The following is a 20170-nucleotide window of genomic DNA, read 5'->3' as shown; positions in this document are numbered from 1 at the left end:
TTATTCCAGACAAACTATCATCCCAATCCCGGTTACAGAGGATTCAAGCCTATACCAGAGGGATACTGATATTCCCTCTTCTATTAAGGATATGATTCTAGGTAAGCCTATATTCCTGTTTATGTACATATGTACAAGTACACATACGTACACCGAGACTCCACAGGTTCTCAGGGAAAGTGGATTCCATTTATTATAGCTGCTGCAGGTGGACACACCTAGGTTCTTAAATATTCCATTATTTCTCCATTTCTCACCCCCACCCCAATCCTTTACCTAAAAGCACAGCTTTATACAAGTTCCTTCAGAAACCACACAGTTTTGGTTTCTGGGGCAAATGAACTGCTCTGTGCTCTGTCTCTGTGGGGTCTGCTTTCTGTGCCAAGGAAATGAAGGTGATTATTCGGGGCCTCACTCTCCTCTGCTTTCTCCCTCAGGCACCGACCGAAGGATTCGCTACATGATCAGTAAAGGGGGCAGCGAGGCCCTTCTGCAGACCCTGGTGGACACAGCCAGGACAGCTTCTCCAGACTATGATGTCCTCCTGCCCCTCTTCCGACTGCTGGCCAAAGTTGGCCTACGAGGTACCCACACCCCCCCAGATCTAAAGATGGCTGAAAAGGCACTTGCGGGGTTGTTATCATGAGAGCAATTTGGGAAACTCTTGTGGGGATGTGCAGGGAGGTCCTAGACACTTTGGTGGTGGTGCCAGGACCAGCCCCACAGGAGAGGTCATTTTGTTGTCCTGGATGTCAGCAAATCCAAGGTGCTGTGCTAGGGCGGGGCCTTGAGCAGGTGTGGGCTGCATGGGGCATGGAGCAGATGGGGGACAGAGGGGAGGTGCTCCCAGGCAGATTTCAATCACTCTAACAATAAACAGAACATTTCTATGAACAGAATCTTACACGGAAGCTCATTATATAAGTGCATGAGTTTCCTGGGGCTGCTATAACGAATTATCACAAACTGTGTGGCTCCAAACAACAGAAATGTATTCTCTTACAGTTCTGGAGGCCAGAAAGTCTGAATCGAGGCTGTCGGCAGGGTTGGTTCCTTCTGGAGGCTCTTTGGGAGAATCTGTTCCATGCCTCTCTGCTAACTTCTGTGTTTCCAGCCGTCCTTGGCGTTTCTTGGCTTGTAGACACGTCACTTCCATTTCTATCTGCGTCTTCACGTGGTGTCCTACTCTGTGTCCTTCTGTGTGTCCTCTCCTTCTTACAAGGACATTGGTCACTGGATTTAGGGCCCATGCAAATCTGTGTGACCTCACCTTAAATAATTAAATCTGCAAAAACCCCATTTCCAAATAAGATAACGTTCTGAGGTTCCAGGTGGACATGAATTTTGGGGAGGGGGGCAAATTTTCAGCCTTTTACTGTAAGCCACATGGAAGCGGAGCTTCCCTAGTAGAAGGGAAGATAGGAGCCTAGAACTCTTTCTACCATACCCATTTCTTTTTGCTCGAGAAGACCCCGAAACACCTCCCTAAAACCTTAGAACTTCTTGGTGCACAGTTTAAAAAGCCTGCGCACTCAGGATGCATGCAACCCTTGCAAACTAGTCATAACAGTCAAGCTCCCGTTGTGGGAGGTCTTATATAAATCATAGTGGGGGAGCTCAGGCGCTGCAGAAGGTGGACCTGTGTTGTCCAGTGCAGGCAGCGGCGGCCACAGGGGAGCAGGGGCTCAGGGACACTCTGACCTTGCATTGTCTGGATCTCTGCTTTGAGTCCATTCAATACACCACAAGTCACGACCAAGACCCAGACATCAGCCAGCACCCGTGTGAGTGTGTTCTCGACAAAACCAACACAATCCATTCATTGAATATTCAGCCAGGGATTTACTACATGTCTCCTGGGGCTGGGCACAACGCTAGGCGTTGGGAACACTGGTGACCAAGGCAGATAAGGGGCCCACTCTCATGGAACTTACCTTCAAGTGGGGAAGGGCAGAAAGTGAATAATTCACTAGGCAATAGCAGAGTATGATAATTAGCTAGTAGCTGTGAGGGAAAAAAAAAAGGGTGATGTTCCTCCAAGATGGTGTGGTCAGGGAGAGGTGACATGTGAGCCAACACTTGAAGGGTTGTAAATAGTATAAACTGGGAAATCAAATCTGAGTTTCAGGCCTGGCCCTGACACTAATTAGCTGTGCACCCTAGGGCAAGTTATTTACCCTTTCTGAGCCACTGGTCCCTCATCTACAAAATGAAGGTATCAGTCCTTAATTCTAAGGTTGCTGTAAGGATTAAGTGAGGTTGTATGACACCTGCTTAGCATGTGGGGCCTGACAAACTAGTCATGTAGGTTTCATAGAAGAGAAAGAGACGCAGGATGGATCATGGCCCTGATTCCCAAGCTCTGGACCTGGATAGTACTACTGACATTATTATATCACCGCAGCTTCTGCCATCACCAGATTGTAGCCCTCACCACTGCCATGCAGGCTGCCGGGGGCTGACCCAAACAGGACGGAAATGAGGTTGGCAGCTCAGGAAAGGAGCCCGATAGACGCCTCTGTTCTGGTGAAGGGATCCGGTCATATTAGTTTGGTTGCCATCTTTTGTTGGTGTTCTTTGGTCTAGAGGTGGATATTGGTAAACCAGGTTTAGGATATTGTCTCTGTTTTACTCATTTCTACCTGCAGTGAGTCTGATAGCAATTCAGGAAAATTACAGATAGAATTTTGCTCTTAAATATGTTCGAATGCATTTCTTTGAAAAGAGACATTTTCCTGTATAATCCTGATACCACGATTACAAATCTAACAAAATTAACAATACTTAAAATTTAAAATTACTGTGTAATTTATACTCATTTCAATTTCTCCAAATGTTTCCCAATGGGGCAATTACAGACGTGTTCAAAGAAGGATCCAATCAAGTTCCACACATTGCATTTGGATGTTATGTACCTTAAGTATCCTACATTCCAGAACTATCATAAAGGAAGAAATTTACACCCTCCTAAACTGTAGTTCACGTTTGAGGACAGTCAGAAACACGCTTACATACAGGGTGTGGGAGTCCTACAGTCCACAAGGCCTCGTGTAAATATTACTTGAGGAATGAATGGACCCTATGTACACCCTGCCTTAGCTCTTCTGGGCCATCTGGTTCCAATGGGGACATACTTAGTAGCATTTTCTGGTAGATTGGAAAAGTCACATTGGCTATGATCATTCTCTTGCCTGTTCCATCTTTGCCTTCCTGTGCCCCATGCATTGTACAGCCTTCAGAATTAATGTGAAACACAACTAAGATGGATTGATTTATATTTCTAGATAAAAAGTTTGGACAGAAGGCACTAGAATTGGAAGCACTCGATGTGACATTGATTCTGGCCAGGAAAAACCTGTCCCACAGCCAGAACCTCCTTCACTGTCTCTGGGCTCTGCGTGTGTTCACCTCTAGTGGTAAGTGCCTCAAATTGTGGCTCTCTGGGGTGGCTTCCAGACCGGGCCGGGACACCTAGAAACCATTTAGGGGCTGGGGTTGGAAGGAGGGTCTGGGTGGAGGATAGATGTTGTCCCAACAAGACAAATAAGTCTACAGGGAGCCTCACGTTCTAGAGGCTGTAGAGGTGAAAAGTGCTTTCTTTGTCTCTTCTTCATCCAGGTAGAACTCTTGAGCTCATTCCTGAAGTTAGATGTCAGTCTTGTTTTCCCTTGGGAACCACACATTATAGTATTCTAGGTCTCTCTATTAGTACTACAGGGTGAGAAAAGACCCATGGCAGGAGAGAGCATAGGGCTTTATTTAGGCCTTATCATATTCAAGGCATAGGGCAATGTCAAGAACGACCCTCACATCACAGATCTCCCTACTATGTCCCCGAAGTTGCCTGTTGATCACAGCATCTTTTACTAAAACATCTTTACCTTGTTTTATCTCTCAGTGCTTCTCAACATAGTCCTTCAGGTAACTAGATGCATCATAGCACATGGGTTCATACTTATTTGCTGTCTCCTGATTTGGATTATTTCAGATTATCATAACAATCCTATATCTACATTTACCATTTTATAGCCAAGAAGAGGAAAATGAAGCTTGGAAGAGAGAAACAATTACTTGAGTTTATACAGACAAGTTTGGGGGCTGAGTTTCTAACTCCAAAACTCATGTTTACTCTCCATATGGGGACACTTGCTATGAACAGAGTAGATTCTGTACCTCCCATCTCACATAGAATGGACACAGACTTTATTTCTCTTTTCTGAGCCCCTCTCCTGCACAATGAAAGTGATGTAATGCTCTCTAGAGGAAAGAACATGGCTCAGAACCAGGAATACCTGGGTTCGACTTTGATTTCATTCCTTGGGAGTCCTATGGCATGGGCACTTAACCTGTTTACCTCAGTTTCTTCCTTTATAAAATTATAGTGGTTAATAAGAGCTCCTAGACTTGGTAGATGGGATAAGTGAGATGATGTTCATGGGTATGTCTGTCACATTGTAGTTGATCAATTAGTTTTCCTTCCCTGCTCTATTCTTTTCCCTTAGTCCTTTGAAATAATGGGAAAAGCACACCTAAGAGGAGTGAGGAGGTGACTTTTCCCCCTAACTATCCTCAGAACTACTAAGATAGTTAGTGGGGTCCTATTTCATTGGTTAATTCCATTAATAACCATGGAGGACCCATAAACATAAAGTATTTTCAGGAAAAAACAAGATAGGTCCTTGACTCCATGTTCATGGACAGAACCTCCTCCCACACTCATATATGTTGACCAGAAAATCAGAGAATGTTTGGGAGAGGCTGAAAAGATCTGTACAAACCCATCTTTAATTAAGGAAAACCCAAGTGAGGAGCTGTGGCTTTGTGTAAAGGACAACTGTCATTAATGAGCAGCCGGAGGGTGAGCCACCCCCACTTGGAGCTTGCCAGCAGCAGAAGATTCGAAGTATCTCATTTTAGTTTCCTAAAGAACAATTAGGCTGAATAACTTACCTGTCTTATTATGTATATTGGTTATAGAAGTCTGGAAGACTTCCTTTTAGCAAGGAGCTCTAAAAAATGTTGGGAGTTGCCTGCAGGTGTGAGGAGGTGGCCATTTGTCTCACATTCTAAGACTACATTTATTGTCCCAATGAATTGTTCCCTAAAGGTTATTTTAGAATTTATACTATCACTGTACATTGACTTCACTGATGAGAAGCAAGCAGAGTTCACAAAGTCTGTGGATTGATTGCTGTCTCTTTGGTGAATTGTTAGCCACTGTTGAATGTTCCAGAAAGCTTTCTAAACAGCTCCTATCTGTGGAAGGAGTTGGCTGGAGCCATAGTGGGGCTGCCACAGCCAATGAACCCTTTGGCAGCTCTCTACCGGCCAATGGGGATGTTGATGGAGCTGCCAGAGGTCTGACCTTGGGCGGGGAGCCAGCAAGGAAGAACTCGGCAGGGTGTGTGCATATGTGTGTGTGTGTGTATATGTGTGTAGGGGTGGTTCTTATTGTTCCCATCTAAAATCCCATCCGTCACCTTCCTTGCCAAGGGCCACTCAAAATCTAAATTCCAAGTCTAAGGTCTTCCATGTTAGAATCTGTGCTCCTAAAACTATTTTGTCCCTAACGCTACTTAAGACTAGAATTTGCTGAATGATTTGCCAAGAGATTGCTCCAGCATGTTTTTCCAGTTTAGAAATAAAGAACTGAATTAGTAGCCATGAGAGTGGAAGATTGATGGGCAGGACTAGGATGCCAAATCTCTGAATTTTGATCCAGGCTGCCTGTACCAGCCTCAGGAGGGACATATGCATAGAGGATGTTCCAGGAACACGCAGACTCTGTAATCACTAAGACATCAGCCTCAGTCTCTCTCTGGTGGACTGTACTGGGATGAACTATATTAGAGCCCCCAGATTTCCATCTATTCTTCTTTCCCGAGGCTTGGAGCAAGCCAGGATAAGCCTCCCTTGTTTCTCTCTCTTTGTTTCTCCATGACTCCCTTGCTCCCACTCATATTTCCTGGAACAAGGCTGGTCCAAATCACAAGGCATTCCTAGGCCTCGATTTCAGCACCCCCCCCACCCATTATGGTGGAGGAAAGAGACAAGAGAGTCCCACCATGGAAAATCCCTTCTTTCCTTCTTTCCCTGAAACTTCTGCCCCCTGCCAGACTGATTCCATTTTGTCTCTTGGAGGCACCCCTTATTTTTTTGACATGACCAGAGCTCTTCCTAAAGTGAGCTGAGTGGAGCAAGGAACTGGGGATGCTGCAGAGAAGCCAGGACATCATTGGAGATGAGTGTGACGTCCAGAGCTTTTGGGTCCAAAATTTGTATCTGAAGCCACTGGGCTGACCCGATACCCTTATCAGTTATTTTCTGTCATTCAGATCTATGGCTTTCTTTCTTTCTTTTTTTTTTTTTTAAATAACCATCCAGTTGGGCAAAAAGGCAAAAATTTCCCAGGCTATTGACCTCTGAGGAGGAAGAATTGATTCTTCCCTGATGTGCTAGTAGATGGGGGCACAGTTAAGTCTGAGACTCAGTCATGGGAGATCCAACTACGAAAGCTGTCGGGGAACTTGGAACCAGGGTGCAGAAGAAAGGGGGCTGCCTTCTTTATTAGCTTGCCCCTAAAAGTTTTAAAGGAGTCAGTCCAAGTTGGATTGAACCTTAACCCATCCACCCATGACCTTTCTTCATTGTGAAGTCTCTCAATGGCAGAATGAGTCTAAGGAACTATCTTGTAAGATACTGGCAGTGTATGTGTGTGTGTGTGTATGCCCTTGTGTGTGCCTGAGTGTACGTGTGTGTGTGTGTATGTATCACGGGGGAAGTTGATGGTGGGTGAAAGCACTTGAATTGAAACTTAAAGATCTACTTTCAGAAAAATCTGCTTGGCATTTGCTTTGACTATTCTGATTAAGAATACAATGAAGAAGTACATTGGGCCATCAGGAATGAAAAACATGAATGAAAAGAGAATATATGCTTTACAGGTGATCTTTGCTTCCAAGCCAAGATGCAAAGACCATAGAGTTTCACTGCTTTTGAGTGGCCCTTGGCAAGGAAGGTGACAGAGCTCCCCTGTCTTTTAGGCCTACTCTGTAATGCTGAAAAGAATTCTTGGTTCAGATGGTCTAATAACTACTGTGATTTGGTCTTTCTCAGTCACCACGGGGGCCATGCTGGGAATTAATGGAGCAATGGAACTGCTTTTCAAGGTCATCACCCCTTATACCCAGAAGCGCACCCGAGTAATCAGGTAGGGGCACTTTTGTAGTGCTTTTCCCCCTCTTTGTAATAGATGCAGAGATGGAGAAGGCCTCATGTGTATTCTCATGGTGCTTCCAGTTGAGGTGAGTGATGGCTACCCTCTTGTAGATAATGGTGCAATAACTATCCTGCTTCAATGGGCATCCCTCCCCACCCATGCATCATTTCCTCTAATCCTCACGATGACCCTGAAGGGGTATATTATTATCCTCATTTTCAGATGAGGAAACCATGGGGAGAGAGCCTTATCTAAAGGTCACAATACTAAGAAATGGCAGAGCTTGGATTTGAACCCAGATCTTTCTGACTCAAAAGCCCATGTTTTTTGCCTGGATCCTTCAGGTAGAAGGTGACAGGCAGAGGTGATGCTCCTCAGGGCATCTCTAGAGTCAGCCACTTAAATTTCTGATACGAGATCCAGGCCTTAGCGTAGTCCATCATGGGTGCGTGTTGGTTTTGAGATGTACTTTTATGATTGGAAAATGAAACTCAGCCCACTCTCTCTGGCCCTGCTTGCTGGAGTGGCATGAATCACAAACTTAAAAAGGGAGAGATGGTTAGACACGAGGAGATATTCAGAACCATTAAGATCTATCATTTATGAGAGTGACTCAGCAAGGACCTTGAAAGAATATTAGAAAGAATTCAGCCAATTTCTGAGATATATGGGGTCATTTGGCAAAGTAGCATTTCCATGCCCAGCCATGAGATTTTTCTGCATCTCAGCATCCATCTTAGGCTCTTGTTCCACCTGACTATTTTTCTCTTGGGTCACCACTGTAATGCCATTCTCATCCATCCTCACCTGTGGCTCTCCACACCAGCATTTCCCAGAGTGAAATACATTTTGTTTCAGTAAAAAAATGTCCTCATCAAATATATCAAGAAGTACGGGATTAGACCAAGTTATGCAGAGTCCTTTACAGTGAGACTTGTCCTAGCCTTTGTGAAGCCCGAACACATCCAGAATAGCCAGGATGGGTCCATAGTACACTGTGTCCTAGACCCGATTTGGCCAGGGAATGGGTCTTGTTTGAAGACCACCATTTTGGGGGGAGTCAGTGTCCTATGTCCCTCACTTTAGAAACATCTGGAGAGCAAGTGTTCTGCCAAGGGGAAGTCAATTCAATTCTATCAAGGGATCCTCAGCGAGTAATACAGAACTTCAGAATCACCAACTCAGGGACCAAAAAAGATGAGCTTTCCGGATTTTTTCTGTAATTGTACATTAGTTCCTCTTAAACTTCCATTTGCGTCCATTTGGATATGTATGATTTAGGTACGCGTGGTGTTTCTCATGCTGTGTGGGCCTTTGCTGCTGACATCTGCGGTCTCAATATGTCCTTTGGTCACCAGTCTGTGAACTTTTATCTTTTTCCTCTCTCGACAAGACCGCCTCTAATCTGGCAGTGTTTCCATTCATCCGTTTGGCAGCTCAGGAGTATGTGGTTGCCTCCCTGACACTATGTGAAAATCGGTGTGATGTCTGCTGGGCCGATCCACATAGGAGTCTCACCCACTTATCTCTTCTTGCCATGAGGTGCCATGCTATTTGGAAGGCTTCCTAGAGAACCTTGGCACTAGACTTCTCCCTTCTGGGCCATAGATAGCTTTTATTGTCTTCCTTGTTCAGGCCGAGCTGGGGCAGAGTAAGCAACAAGGCACAGAAGTCCCCTTCTCAGAGACTCACGTCAGGTTGCTATGTCTCTTGTTCTTCTGCTGCAGAGCGAGTGGAATTCAGGCACAGATCTGATCAGGGTGCCATGGGAAAAACCACGGATTCATGGTGGGGGGTGGAATGTTTGAAATGACAGAAGGAACCTTTCGGGGACCTCAGGCTGATTTCTGCATTTCTGGTCTTTTCTATAAAATGTGGGCAAGATGATTTCCCCTTCTTGAGCCCAATGCCCATCTAAAACCAATCCTCCATAGAGAAGGAGTTTCTTTACCAACCACTACCATGTGGCCATCATGGCCATGGCCTTCATGCTGTGCCCTGCCCTGTCCTGAGCTCTTAGCAGGCATTTATCCCATCTGATTCTTTCCTCTTCTCTGCAAGGCAGGTGCTATTACTGTCCCCAATTTTACAAGGGAAAAAATGGAAGCTGAAAGAAGTAAGTGATTTGCTGGGATTTAAGTGGAAGAGCTGGGACTTAAACCCTGTCTGATACATGAGCTTTAGCTCTTAAAGCACCACTGGAGTGTCTTACATGGTTTGTTTCCAGCATTTTATTTCTAAACCACCATATGTAAGATGATCATAAGCACTTAAAGTTTGTTTAAATTTTTGTTGCCGTCTAAATGGCTCATACTCGTGGAACAATTTGCTTAATGATAGGGGAGTCTTTCTCCTCAATAGAATGGCTATTTCCTCTCAAAGGCTAAATGATTATCTGCTCCCTCCATGTTTGGATTCTTTCCCACAGCTGCCTTATTTTCTATCTTACTCCCAGCCCTCCTCCCCCCCCCCAATAGCCAGGTAAGGACAAAGACACTGAAATCTGAAGACCAGCATTGTAGCCCTCTTTCTAGTAGATTCTATGGTGGCTCATTTAACCTTTCTTCAGCAAGCTTTCACGTTCCTTGAAGTGTGAATGTCAAGTCCTACCTCCTGGGTTTGTGGTGGACATTAAGAAATAATGTATAAAAATCTCATGAGCTTTGATGTGCCATAATACTGTTAACCGTTATTAATACAAATACCACTGGATACTTGGCTGGCTGCTTCAGATCAGACAGCAGAGCCAGAGGAGAGCATGCAGATGAGACGTTTCTACCACTACTCACTTCTCGCATGAACTCCATCCCCCCAAATAGTAACTCAGATGTACCCAATGAGTTCTGTTCAACTCCACCTGGATGCCAGAATCTGGGTTTGAAGGGGTCTTCCAGGAAGGGGATGAAGTACCACATCAAAGGACGTGAATAGCCCTACTGAGTGTCATCCTCCAAATGCTAGCAAGCTAGGGGCGAGATGTTCTCGGATGTCTTTGTGGGAGCAGATGCCTGGGGCTGTCATTTTGACTCCTCCCTGCCCTGCCCGACTTCTCCAGCACAAACCTAAAATTAGCGGTGCAGTTGTCCTTCAGTGAAGCCCTGTCTCCAGATAGTACTCAGGGCGAGATTTATAACTGAAGCACTAAGCACACACCTTCTAGAGAGAAGGGGCGTGCAGAGCAGTACTCCTAGCCCTCTGTGGCCCTGTGCCCATTCTCACTCCCAGTGGAGGCGGCTGTTCCTGGCCTGGTCTTCCTCCCTTCTCAAATAACCGCCATGCTGCCATGGTCCCCCTGCCATGTGTTTGTGTTGGCTTATGTCTCTTCCCTCATGACCATCACCCCGGCTGGAGCACTGTTTGCTCCTACAGCCCTCTGCCTGGTCGTCCCTGACTTGAAAGCGATGAAGCACCTGTCCCAATCTCCATTCCATCCTTGGGTTCGTCCTCTCCTCTGTCTTCTCAGCCTACTCCCCCCACATATGGCATGCGCTGTCCTGTCCCGGGCCTTCAGTCAGAGCTTCCCCTGGCCCGTAATGGTGCTGCTGCCTTATTGAACGGTAGAGATTCTCCCCATGCTCCAGGCCCCGCCTGCTGCAGCTCACCAGGCAGGAGGCATCTTCTCCCTCAGTGCTTCTCTAGAATTTTGTTTATATTTTCATAACATATACCAGATTTAACTCCTTTCTGTGTTGGACTGTGTGTCCTCTCTTCTTTCTAAACTCTAAACTCCTTAAAGGCAGAATTCACATTATATTTACCTTGCTGTTATTCTCCATAGGACCTATCTAAGTGCCTGGACAATGGGAGACTGTTAATTCAATTAAAAAACAATTTCTTCTTCAGGGGCGCCTGGGTGGCTCAGTCAGTTAAGCATCTGCCTTTCGCTCGGGTCATGGTCCCGGGGTCCTGGGATCGAGCCCTCCTTGGGACTCCCTGCTCAGCGGGAAGCCTGCATCTCCCTCTGCCTGCCGCTCCTTCTGCTTGGGCTCTCTCTCTCTCTCTCTTTGTCAAATAAATAAATAAATAAAATCTTTAAAAAAGATGTCTTCAATTAAAAAAAAAGTTTTTGTGAATAACCTAATGATGAATAAAAGCCAGCATTTAGTGAGTGTACATTATAGTAGACACTTCATATTTATGAACCCATTCTTCTTTGATCCCAAGCTGGCTCCACATGCATGGTTCTCTCATGTCTAAACATGCCTGGGACATGACATGGCAGGCCTCCAAGAACACCGTCATGTGAGGGACTGAGGTGCCTTCTGGGAAAGAACTCATTCTAGGAGAGTGAGAAGCAGAGTCCATCTGCTTGAAAGAGAACACAATATCACTCACTACAGGGGAGGAAAAACTTGTGAGTCTTCTCTCTCTTCCTTACAGTTGTCTGGGGAACTGACCTAGTCTGGCAGAAGGGAAAGATCTGAGTTTGAGGGGACGCTAAGGGGCAGCATTCACGTTAAAACTTTGCTTAGTTTTTGAGATAGGCTTCCAGGATTTGGTTTGTTGATTGATACAGCTGGGGCTTTAGAATTTATGGGGGAGCTTTTTATAGCAATGGGGGGGAGGAAATGACACCGGGCCAGGGTGAGCTGGCTCTTGCTAACTTGTTCTACTGTGGACAGGTTTGTTTATCTGCACCAAAGCTGTCTTTGCGCTGTCCAGATTCATTAAGTAGGAAAATTTATTGAGGTGAAGAAGGATTGATTGTCTGTGACTGAATCATCTTGTGACCTTAGAGAAGCTTGTGTTTGCTGCAGAAGCAGACGCTTTCTGCTAGGAGCTGTGCCTCCTTTGCTCCTTCATTTCCAGAATGGACTTGAGGGTTTTGGTAATAATAATGGCCATTTTCACTGCTCATTCACTTGACCATTTCCAAAGCATGGCCACATCCCCTCTGATCCTATTGGATTGTCACACTGTAATATTTAACCCAAGCTTTGAAGCTGAGTTACCAGCTCCTATCATCAGTATACCACCCAGGTCTATAAACTCTACCAGCTTGTCTTCCTACAAAAACATCAGCGTCAATCAGAAATGGGTTGAGTCTTCCAGCAGAGAAGCTGGTTCTTCAACTTCATTGGATTCTCTGACCATTGTGCCACACTTTGGAAAAGAGGATTCGGGACTGTCCATAGGCTGAGCAGGTTCCTTCATCCCTCACCTTCAGTTTCTCTAGAGCTTTGCAAAGAACACGGGAGGTCAGGAAGTGTGTCATTTGGGACCATGCTGGTCTCACTCACACAGAGGCCAGCATCTCTAATATTCCTACCCCCTCAATGTCCTCTCAGATTTTCAGCAGGGTTCTCATGCTATGATTTATACTCTTTAGGTTCAGGGGTGGGACCTGGATTTCAGTGGGGTTAAGGGGTTCGGAGGCTGTGTGTTCCACCTGTGCTCAGACACCTTGGTGACAGAAGGAGATGGATGTGTCAGTCTTCAGCAAGCCTCATAAATAAATTCTTTTGCTTATCCTCCTGTTGTAGCTCCCTGGGGTCAGAATACTTTTAGGTGATCTTCTCCCATCAAAGGCCTGATCTCAAGGCATCTCTGGCATTTGAGCTTTGCCCGAGTGCAGGATTACTGGGCATTGCTTCATTGGCAGTCCTTTATGGTGATTTCATTTTCAATTTATGAGCTATAAAAAATGTCCTGCTCCTCTTTTTCCTCCCCTGCAAATCACTGTGTTTTCCCAGAGCCAGGCCTTCTGGGCTTTCTCCAAGCATCACACCATTCCACTTTATCTGACAGATGAGTGGGGACTCAACCAAAGCTAATGGGTTCCCTGAGATTATGAGCGATTGGGTGACTCAGCTACTTTGTCACCAAGACAAAGAAGCAAATTTTCCTGTTTCTCAAAATAGCTTCAGAATTTCTCCCTGAGTGTTCATTTCCTCCTACCTCCCCATTAATGGCTTTGTGACTTTTGCTGCTCTCCACTCAATATAATTAGACTCCGTGGTCTCCAGGGCATGGGCTCACATTAGGGGTTCAGAAGCTGTATGCTCCAGATCACTTGGACTCAAATACCTTGGAACAGGAACAAAAAAATTCCACCTCAGCTCACAAGTGCTGATATTGGGAGTGTGCAGCATGGTCTCAACTTACTGACAGTGATTAGTGCATTTGCCACCTGACTCCAAGCCTGTAGCTGACGGTGGAATGAATAGTTTCCTACATGTATTAAGCCTTGGCAAGTAGGTTGGTTGGTTTAAATCCCTTTCAGCTTCTTGCGAAGCCAGCGATCTCCCCCTGATTAGAGCCCATCATAGATATTCAAGTCACAGGATCTAAAGTCGGAAGGTCCTTAAGGATCTGCTGGTCCAACTCTTTCATTTTAAGATGAGGTCGTTGAAACCCAGAGATGTTGAACTAAGCCTTCTATCCTAGTTTCAGGACACTATTCACTTCTCTAAGATGCTCTGCTGCACAATGCAAATTAAACATGCCCTGAATTAGGACTTGTAACATTTATTCAACAGTATTCTGTGGTCTGTCTTGGTGCTAGGCACGGGGGTTTGAAAACAACAGAAGGTGGACCCTGTTCTCCAGTGGCTGATGGTATAGCAACAATAAACACGTAGTGTCGTAGCAATTTTATGACCCGGTGTTGGGCTTGTGAAATGGTTCAGCTTCCTGTTGTGTGGAAATGTTCTCATAACATCTTTATCCAGAAGTGCCCTTAGAGCTAAGCCCTGTGCCTCAGGAGGCCCCGCATGTTGGAGAGCCTTCCTTGGAATGTATAAAGTACTCCCCTGGTGCCTGAGATGGGCTCGGCTTGGCAGTGGCATCCAGGCAGGGCTCTTAGTCTCTGCTCTCTGCCCCCCTGCCACCTGAGTGAAGTGGGCCAGATACCTTGAGGAGGAGGAGCTCTGGACCACATGCATATGGGGTTGCCCTGAGATTCCATGGCCAGTCCTTGATTAAAGTAGGATGGTTTGGCAAGCAGATTACTCTTGCTATCTGGCATGGTATTTCTTCCCTAGTATACATGAGATGGGGCAGACAGAAAGTTATTGACTTGCTGATTTGGGGTGCATCCAATCGTATAGAAAGAGGCTCAGGAAAAAACAAAACAAAACAAAATGAAAACCTTCTTGGACCCTGCATATCCTGGGATGATGCTACATGTGCCACTTTAATGTGGTGAGGTTCTCTGTAGAAACTCCATTTCCATCTTTATCTGCTGAAGCCTGTACTGTCTGTACCTCTCCATTGATTTGCCCCTGTTACTCCCCCTGGAGACTGGAGGCAGGCTATTAGGAACTTTTGCTTTCCATAGAAGTTAATCTTTTAGCCCAGCCTGACTCAGCAAGGAGCTTTTGCAAAGAAGTTTGTATCTTCTGTAAATCATACCCTCCCCACAATAATGCAACTGCCTACAAATATGTGGGAGAGGAGATTTGAAGAATGGGAGGGAGGTATGAAAAGACCCTATTAATAGAGCCTCTTGTGACCTTCACCCTTCACTTTGAGGAAAGTGATATTTCTAATAGGCCATTACCAAATTCTTCAGGGATTGATTCCACACTCAGACATCACAAATGATAAAGCACATGGCCGGTGGGGCGGGAGGAGGTGGGAAACACACTCTACTTTTCCTGTGGGGCTGTTAGTGGGTGCTGTGCCTGGAGATGTGCTTACTTAGCAGTGATAAGCCAACTCAATTAGCTGGAAAGGAAAGGGTCAAAAGGAAGCCATTATGCAGATGTATAGTCATCTAAAGCTAGCTGCTTTTAAGAATTTAGGCAGAGGTTGCAGGATGGGAACAGATTGGAGGCTTTCTAAGTTCATTTGTAGTGCTCTTTTAATATTAGAGCTCATGTGATCTTAATTACATTCAACAGAGCCAATGAGAAAAATGGCTAGAAAACAATAGATTACCATTTAAAAGAAGTGAATTATTATAAGTTAGGTATTTAATAAATGCCAGCTGAATGAATGAACACTATTATTTTAGTTTATCTGAGTTGCCCTCTTTTAACCATTTATTCATTCAGTAAGTGTTTTGGGGCATTTGTTATCAACAGAGATGTGTGAGCTTTGAGATTAAAATAAATAGTCCTTGCCCTCAGGGAGCTCACAGATACATGCACACATTGGCATATAAACTAATACAATAAATACTATAATAGCAGGGTGTTTGAAGAAGGAAGATTTTAGTCTACCCAGGAATTGGCAAAGAGGAATTCACTGTGAAGGCAGCTTTTGCTTTGAAATAGGGAAGGAGTTTCCAAGATGTTAAGATTATAAAAGGGGAACCTTCCAGATAGGGGCAGAAGCAAGTGCAAAGACAAAAAAAGGAAAAAAAAAAAAGAGAGAGAGAAGAAAACTCATGAAGAAAATGGTGGGTTCATATAAGGCTGGTCAAAGACCTCACCCAAGTTGATTTGGAACACTCTAATAGACAAAGGAATGGGAATATATAATTCAAAAAGAGGAAATAGAAAAACTGATAAGCTCATAAAAATATTCAACTTGCCAATAATCAGAAAACGCAGTTTAGATCAAGAGAACAATTTCATAAATCAGAGTAGCAAACATTTTGAGAAATGATAATGGTGAGGATTCAGTAATATGGGAACTCACATATGCTGCTAGGAATGTAGGTTGAGAAAACCTTCATGAGAATGATGGGATGATATATATAATGTTTTTTGTTTTTGTTTTTTTAAAGTTTCTATTCCTTAACTCAGTTTTTTACTTCTTGAAATCTATCCAAAAGAATTATTGAAAAAGGTAGATGAAGACTTGTGCACAAAAATATCAATCATAGTATTATTTATAATTGGAAATATTATAACCAGAAAAAGTCTGATAACAGGGAATGATGTATAGTAAAAGTGATATAGTTATACATCATAATATTATGTATTATGGCAACACACAAAAATAGATTAGGAATGATGTATGCCAGTGGTAATAGCTTATGATAAAATATTGACTAGAAAAAGTAAGGTTCAAAATTCAGTATGATCCCAATTACACACACAACTTCTGCTTTAGGCAAATATGAAAGAACTGGGGACAGATTTATCTTCCTACCTGAGAAAAAACAAACCACAGATAAAATATATAAAACAATGTTTTTAAAGATACTAGGCATCAGGCAATGAAGGACAGTGATCCCTGAAAGATGAACCCTTGAATTACTGTAGTTAATGACTTAGAGTTTCCAGGTTGCAGTACAGAGCAGGGGACCCCAGACACAGGCTAGCAGATGTCCTGGCATTGATGGGACAGAGTTGAGGAGAGGGCTGAGAGTCTGGAGACATCAAGGTGCCCAGAATTCACAGAACAAGGTGCTAGAAGGCAGAGAGCTGCAGAGAGAGAGAGAGAGAGAAAGAAAGAGAACTCTGAAGAACTTCAGAGGTTCTCCTTTAAGAATTCGTCTGGATAGTGATCAGTGCATACTTGTGGGGAAACTACCCAAAGCTAGGGAAAGACCACCTGAAATGAATGGAGGGAACAAGGCCTGGTGCTTACATAGGGCTGGATATAATGCTTGGTCCTACAAAGCAGAATGGAAAAACCTCATGATTTGTGGGGTATTAAAATACACAGAAGAGTCTTGCCTTGGTCATGGGGAGTAATTAGCTCTAAACTGAACACTGCTCTGGTCCTGCCTATTACATTTTAAAAGCAAGACCTGAAGAAATAAAACTGTTTCTAAGAAACTTAACTGCATCTCAAGATAAAGCTTCACAATATTTATAGGAACACAAAAATATTCAGCACTTAACAAAGTAAAATCACAATGTCTAGAACCCAATAAAAAATTATCAGACATTAAAAAGTTATTCTAACCATATAATTAATATCTATATATTAAGATGCAGAAGATAATTTAAAAAGATACAAATTGAACTAGAGATGAAAGCTAACAGTGTGCAAGAGGTAAATATACTGGATTGAATTAAGTCAAATTAGATCTGGCAGAAGAAAAGATGAGTGAACTTGAAGACATAACAACAGAAAGTATCCAAAATGAAACACAGAGGAAAAAAATTAAGAAAAAAATACAAGAAGAGAGCACCAGTGAATCATGGGACAACTTCAAGCAGCCTAATAACATATGTATACTAGGAGTCTCTGGAAAGAGGAGAGTAGGGTGGGGACAGAAAAAATATTTAAAGAAATAATGGCTTAAATTTCCTAAATATGATGAAAACTATAAAGTCAGAGATCCAAGAAGCTCAATACACCACAAGCACAAGAAACATGAAGATTACTCTAATACAAATCATAATTAAATTGCTCAAAGCTAATGATAAAGAAAAAAATCTTAAAAGCAGCTGGAAAAAAAAAAAAAGAGACACGTTATGCACATAGGAACAAAGAGTCAACAGATTTTTCTTTGGAAACAATACAAGTGAAAAAATAGTGGAGCTTCATCTTTAAAGTATGGAATTGTATATGCCACTAAAATATCTTTCAAAAATGCAAGTGGAATAACAACTTTTCAAGCATACAAACTGTAAAATAATTCATTGGTAGTTGACAGGAAATTTCCCACAAGACAGGAAGTGTGAAAAGAAGACCTCATGCAGAAAGAAAATGGTACTGGGTGAAAAGATATATTTACTCAAAAGACTGAAACACTGGAAATAGTAACCAGATGGGTAAATATATTTGATTCTTAGTTTATTATTTTAATCTCTTTAAAAGATATTTAAGGAGCTCCTGTGGCTCAGTCAGTTAAATGACCGAGTCTTTGTTTCAGTTTAGGTCATGATCTCAGGGTCTTGGGATCAAGCCCCATGTCAGGCTCCAGACTAAGCATGGAGTCTGCTTGAGATTTTCTCTTTCTCCCTCTCCCTCTGCCCTACCCCCACTCGCACTCATGCTCTCTCTCTCTCTCTCTCTCTCTCTGAAATAAATAAATAAATAAATAAATAAATAAAATCTTAAAAGAAGATAGAAAGTATTTCAGTAAAAATAATCACAGTGTAGTCTGGAGTTTATATTCCATGTAAAGTTAAAATGTGTAACTGTAAGCACAAAGGTCAGGATGGGAGAAGTGCAAGTATTTTATTGCAATGGTCTTATATGTGAACTGGTACAGTAACACTTAAAGGTAGATCGTGATCTGTTAAAAAAAAACACTAAAGCAAAAACTAAAATAATAAAACAAAGAGTTATAGCTAAGACAATAAAGATGATAATATGGAATAAAAATATTCAATTTAATCCAAAAGAAGGTGGAAGAAGAAGAAAAGATGATCAAGGAACAGTGTTACATACAGACAATGAATAGGAAGATGGTAGATTTATACTTAACCACATCAATAAGGTGTAAATGGTCTAAATATCTCAACTGAAGAATAAAGGCAATCGTATTGGTAAGTAAGCAAGACTCAACTATATGCTGCATACAAGAAACATACTTTAATATAAATACACAAGTTTAAAGTAAAGGGATGACAAAGATACACCAAGCTAATACTAGTCAAAATAAAGCTAAATTACCTTTACTAATAATCAGATAAAGTAGATTTCAGAGCAAAGAATATTACTAGGGATAATATAATGATAATGAAAAAGGGTCAATTTATCAAGAGGACTTGAAAACCTTAAGTATTTATGCACCTAATGACAGCACTTCAAAATAAAGGAAGTAAACACTGATTCAACTGAGGGGAGAAATAGACACATCCATAATTACAGTTGGAGAGTTTAATAACTCAATAAGTGACAGAACAAGTAGAGGGAAAATCAGTAAGGATATGGAAAATTTGAATAACACTATCAACCAATGTGACATAATTGATATTCATAGAATACCTACCAACAGGAGAATATAGATTCTTTTCAAGTGCCCATGGACCTCTCACAAAGATAGACAATATTAGGGGCCATATTACCAGTCACAATAAGTTTCTAAGAGTTCAAGTGGTATAAAATATAAAGTATGTTCCTGACCATGATGCTGTTAAATTAGAAATCAATAAGAGAAGAGTCTCTTGAGGAGCGCCCAAATGTTGGAAATTAAATAACATATTTCTAGAGAAACAAATGAGTTAAAGAAGAAATCAAAAGAGAAAATAGAAAATATTTTGACCTGAATGAAAATGAAATGCAGCATATTAAAATCTCTGGGATGCCACATTTTTGGTGGAAATTTAAATAATCACAGGGACATATTAGAAAAGAAGAAAGGCCATCTAATTAATGGCCTCAGATTCCACCTTTAGAAACCTTTAGAAAAAGGTCAATATCTGAAGTAAGTAAAAAGAAGGAAGGAAATAAGAAAGATAAGAATAGAAATCAGTGAAATGGTAAAAAAAAAAAAAAGAAAAACCAATAGGGAAAAATTAATTTAATCGAAAGCTGATTCTTTGAGATCAGTAAAATTGCTAAAAATCCCTATTCCAACTGATCAGGAAAAAAGTGAGAGAAGACACAAATTACCATTATCGGGCATGAGAGATGAGATAGCCACAAGTTATATAGTTATGAAAAGAATAGTAAGGGAATATTACAACTTTATGCCAATAAATTTGACAACTTACATGAAATGGAAAAATTCCTTGACACTACTGAAGCTCACTCAAGAAGAAACAGATGACCTAAATAGCCCTATATTTACTAAAAGAATTGAATGCACAGTTAAAATCATCCCCACAAGGAATATTCCAGGTTCAGATGGCTTCATTGGTGAAGCCTACCAAACATTTAAAGAATAATATAAGCAATTGCATATAAACTGTCCAAGAAAATTAAAGAAAAGGGAATACTTTCCAACTTATTCTGTGAGGCCAGCATTCCCCTGATGCCAAAAGCAGACAAAGACATTACAAGGAAGGAAAACTACCAGCCAGTATCTCTTATGAACAGAGATGCAAATATCCTTAAGCTACATTTACAAAATTGATATCAACAGTGTATAAAAAGATCAAGACCAATTAAGATTTATTCCAGGAAGGCAAGACTGATTTAACATGAATCATTGCA

At 42.4% G+C, this 20170-nt stretch overlaps 1 protein-coding gene across 1 annotated transcript in view; it reads left to right on the top strand.

The window, feature by feature from the left end:
- Positions 1-445: 445 nt before the first annotated feature.
- Positions 446-20170, top strand: part of AGBL1 (AGBL carboxypeptidase 1) — a 706519-nt gene continuing 686794 nt past the window's right edge. Inside the window, exons 1-3 of the mRNA XM_078078906.1 lie at positions 446-584; positions 3285-3416; positions 7117-7210. Of these exons, the coding sequence (XP_077935032.1) occupies positions 461-584; positions 3285-3416; positions 7117-7210 (350 nt within the window). The 5' untranslated portion in view covers positions 446-460. The remainder of the gene's footprint in view (positions 585-3284; positions 3417-7116; positions 7211-20170) is intronic.

The sequence above is a fragment of the Halichoerus grypus genome, chromosome 8 (genome assembly GCF_964656455.1).
Source record: "Halichoerus grypus chromosome 8, mHalGry1.hap1.1, whole genome shotgun sequence".
NCBI lineage: Eukaryota > Metazoa > Chordata > Mammalia > Carnivora > Phocidae > Halichoerus > Halichoerus grypus.
The sequence above is the reverse complement of the archived record's forward strand: the minus strand, read 5'-3'. Positions and strand labels throughout refer to the sequence as shown.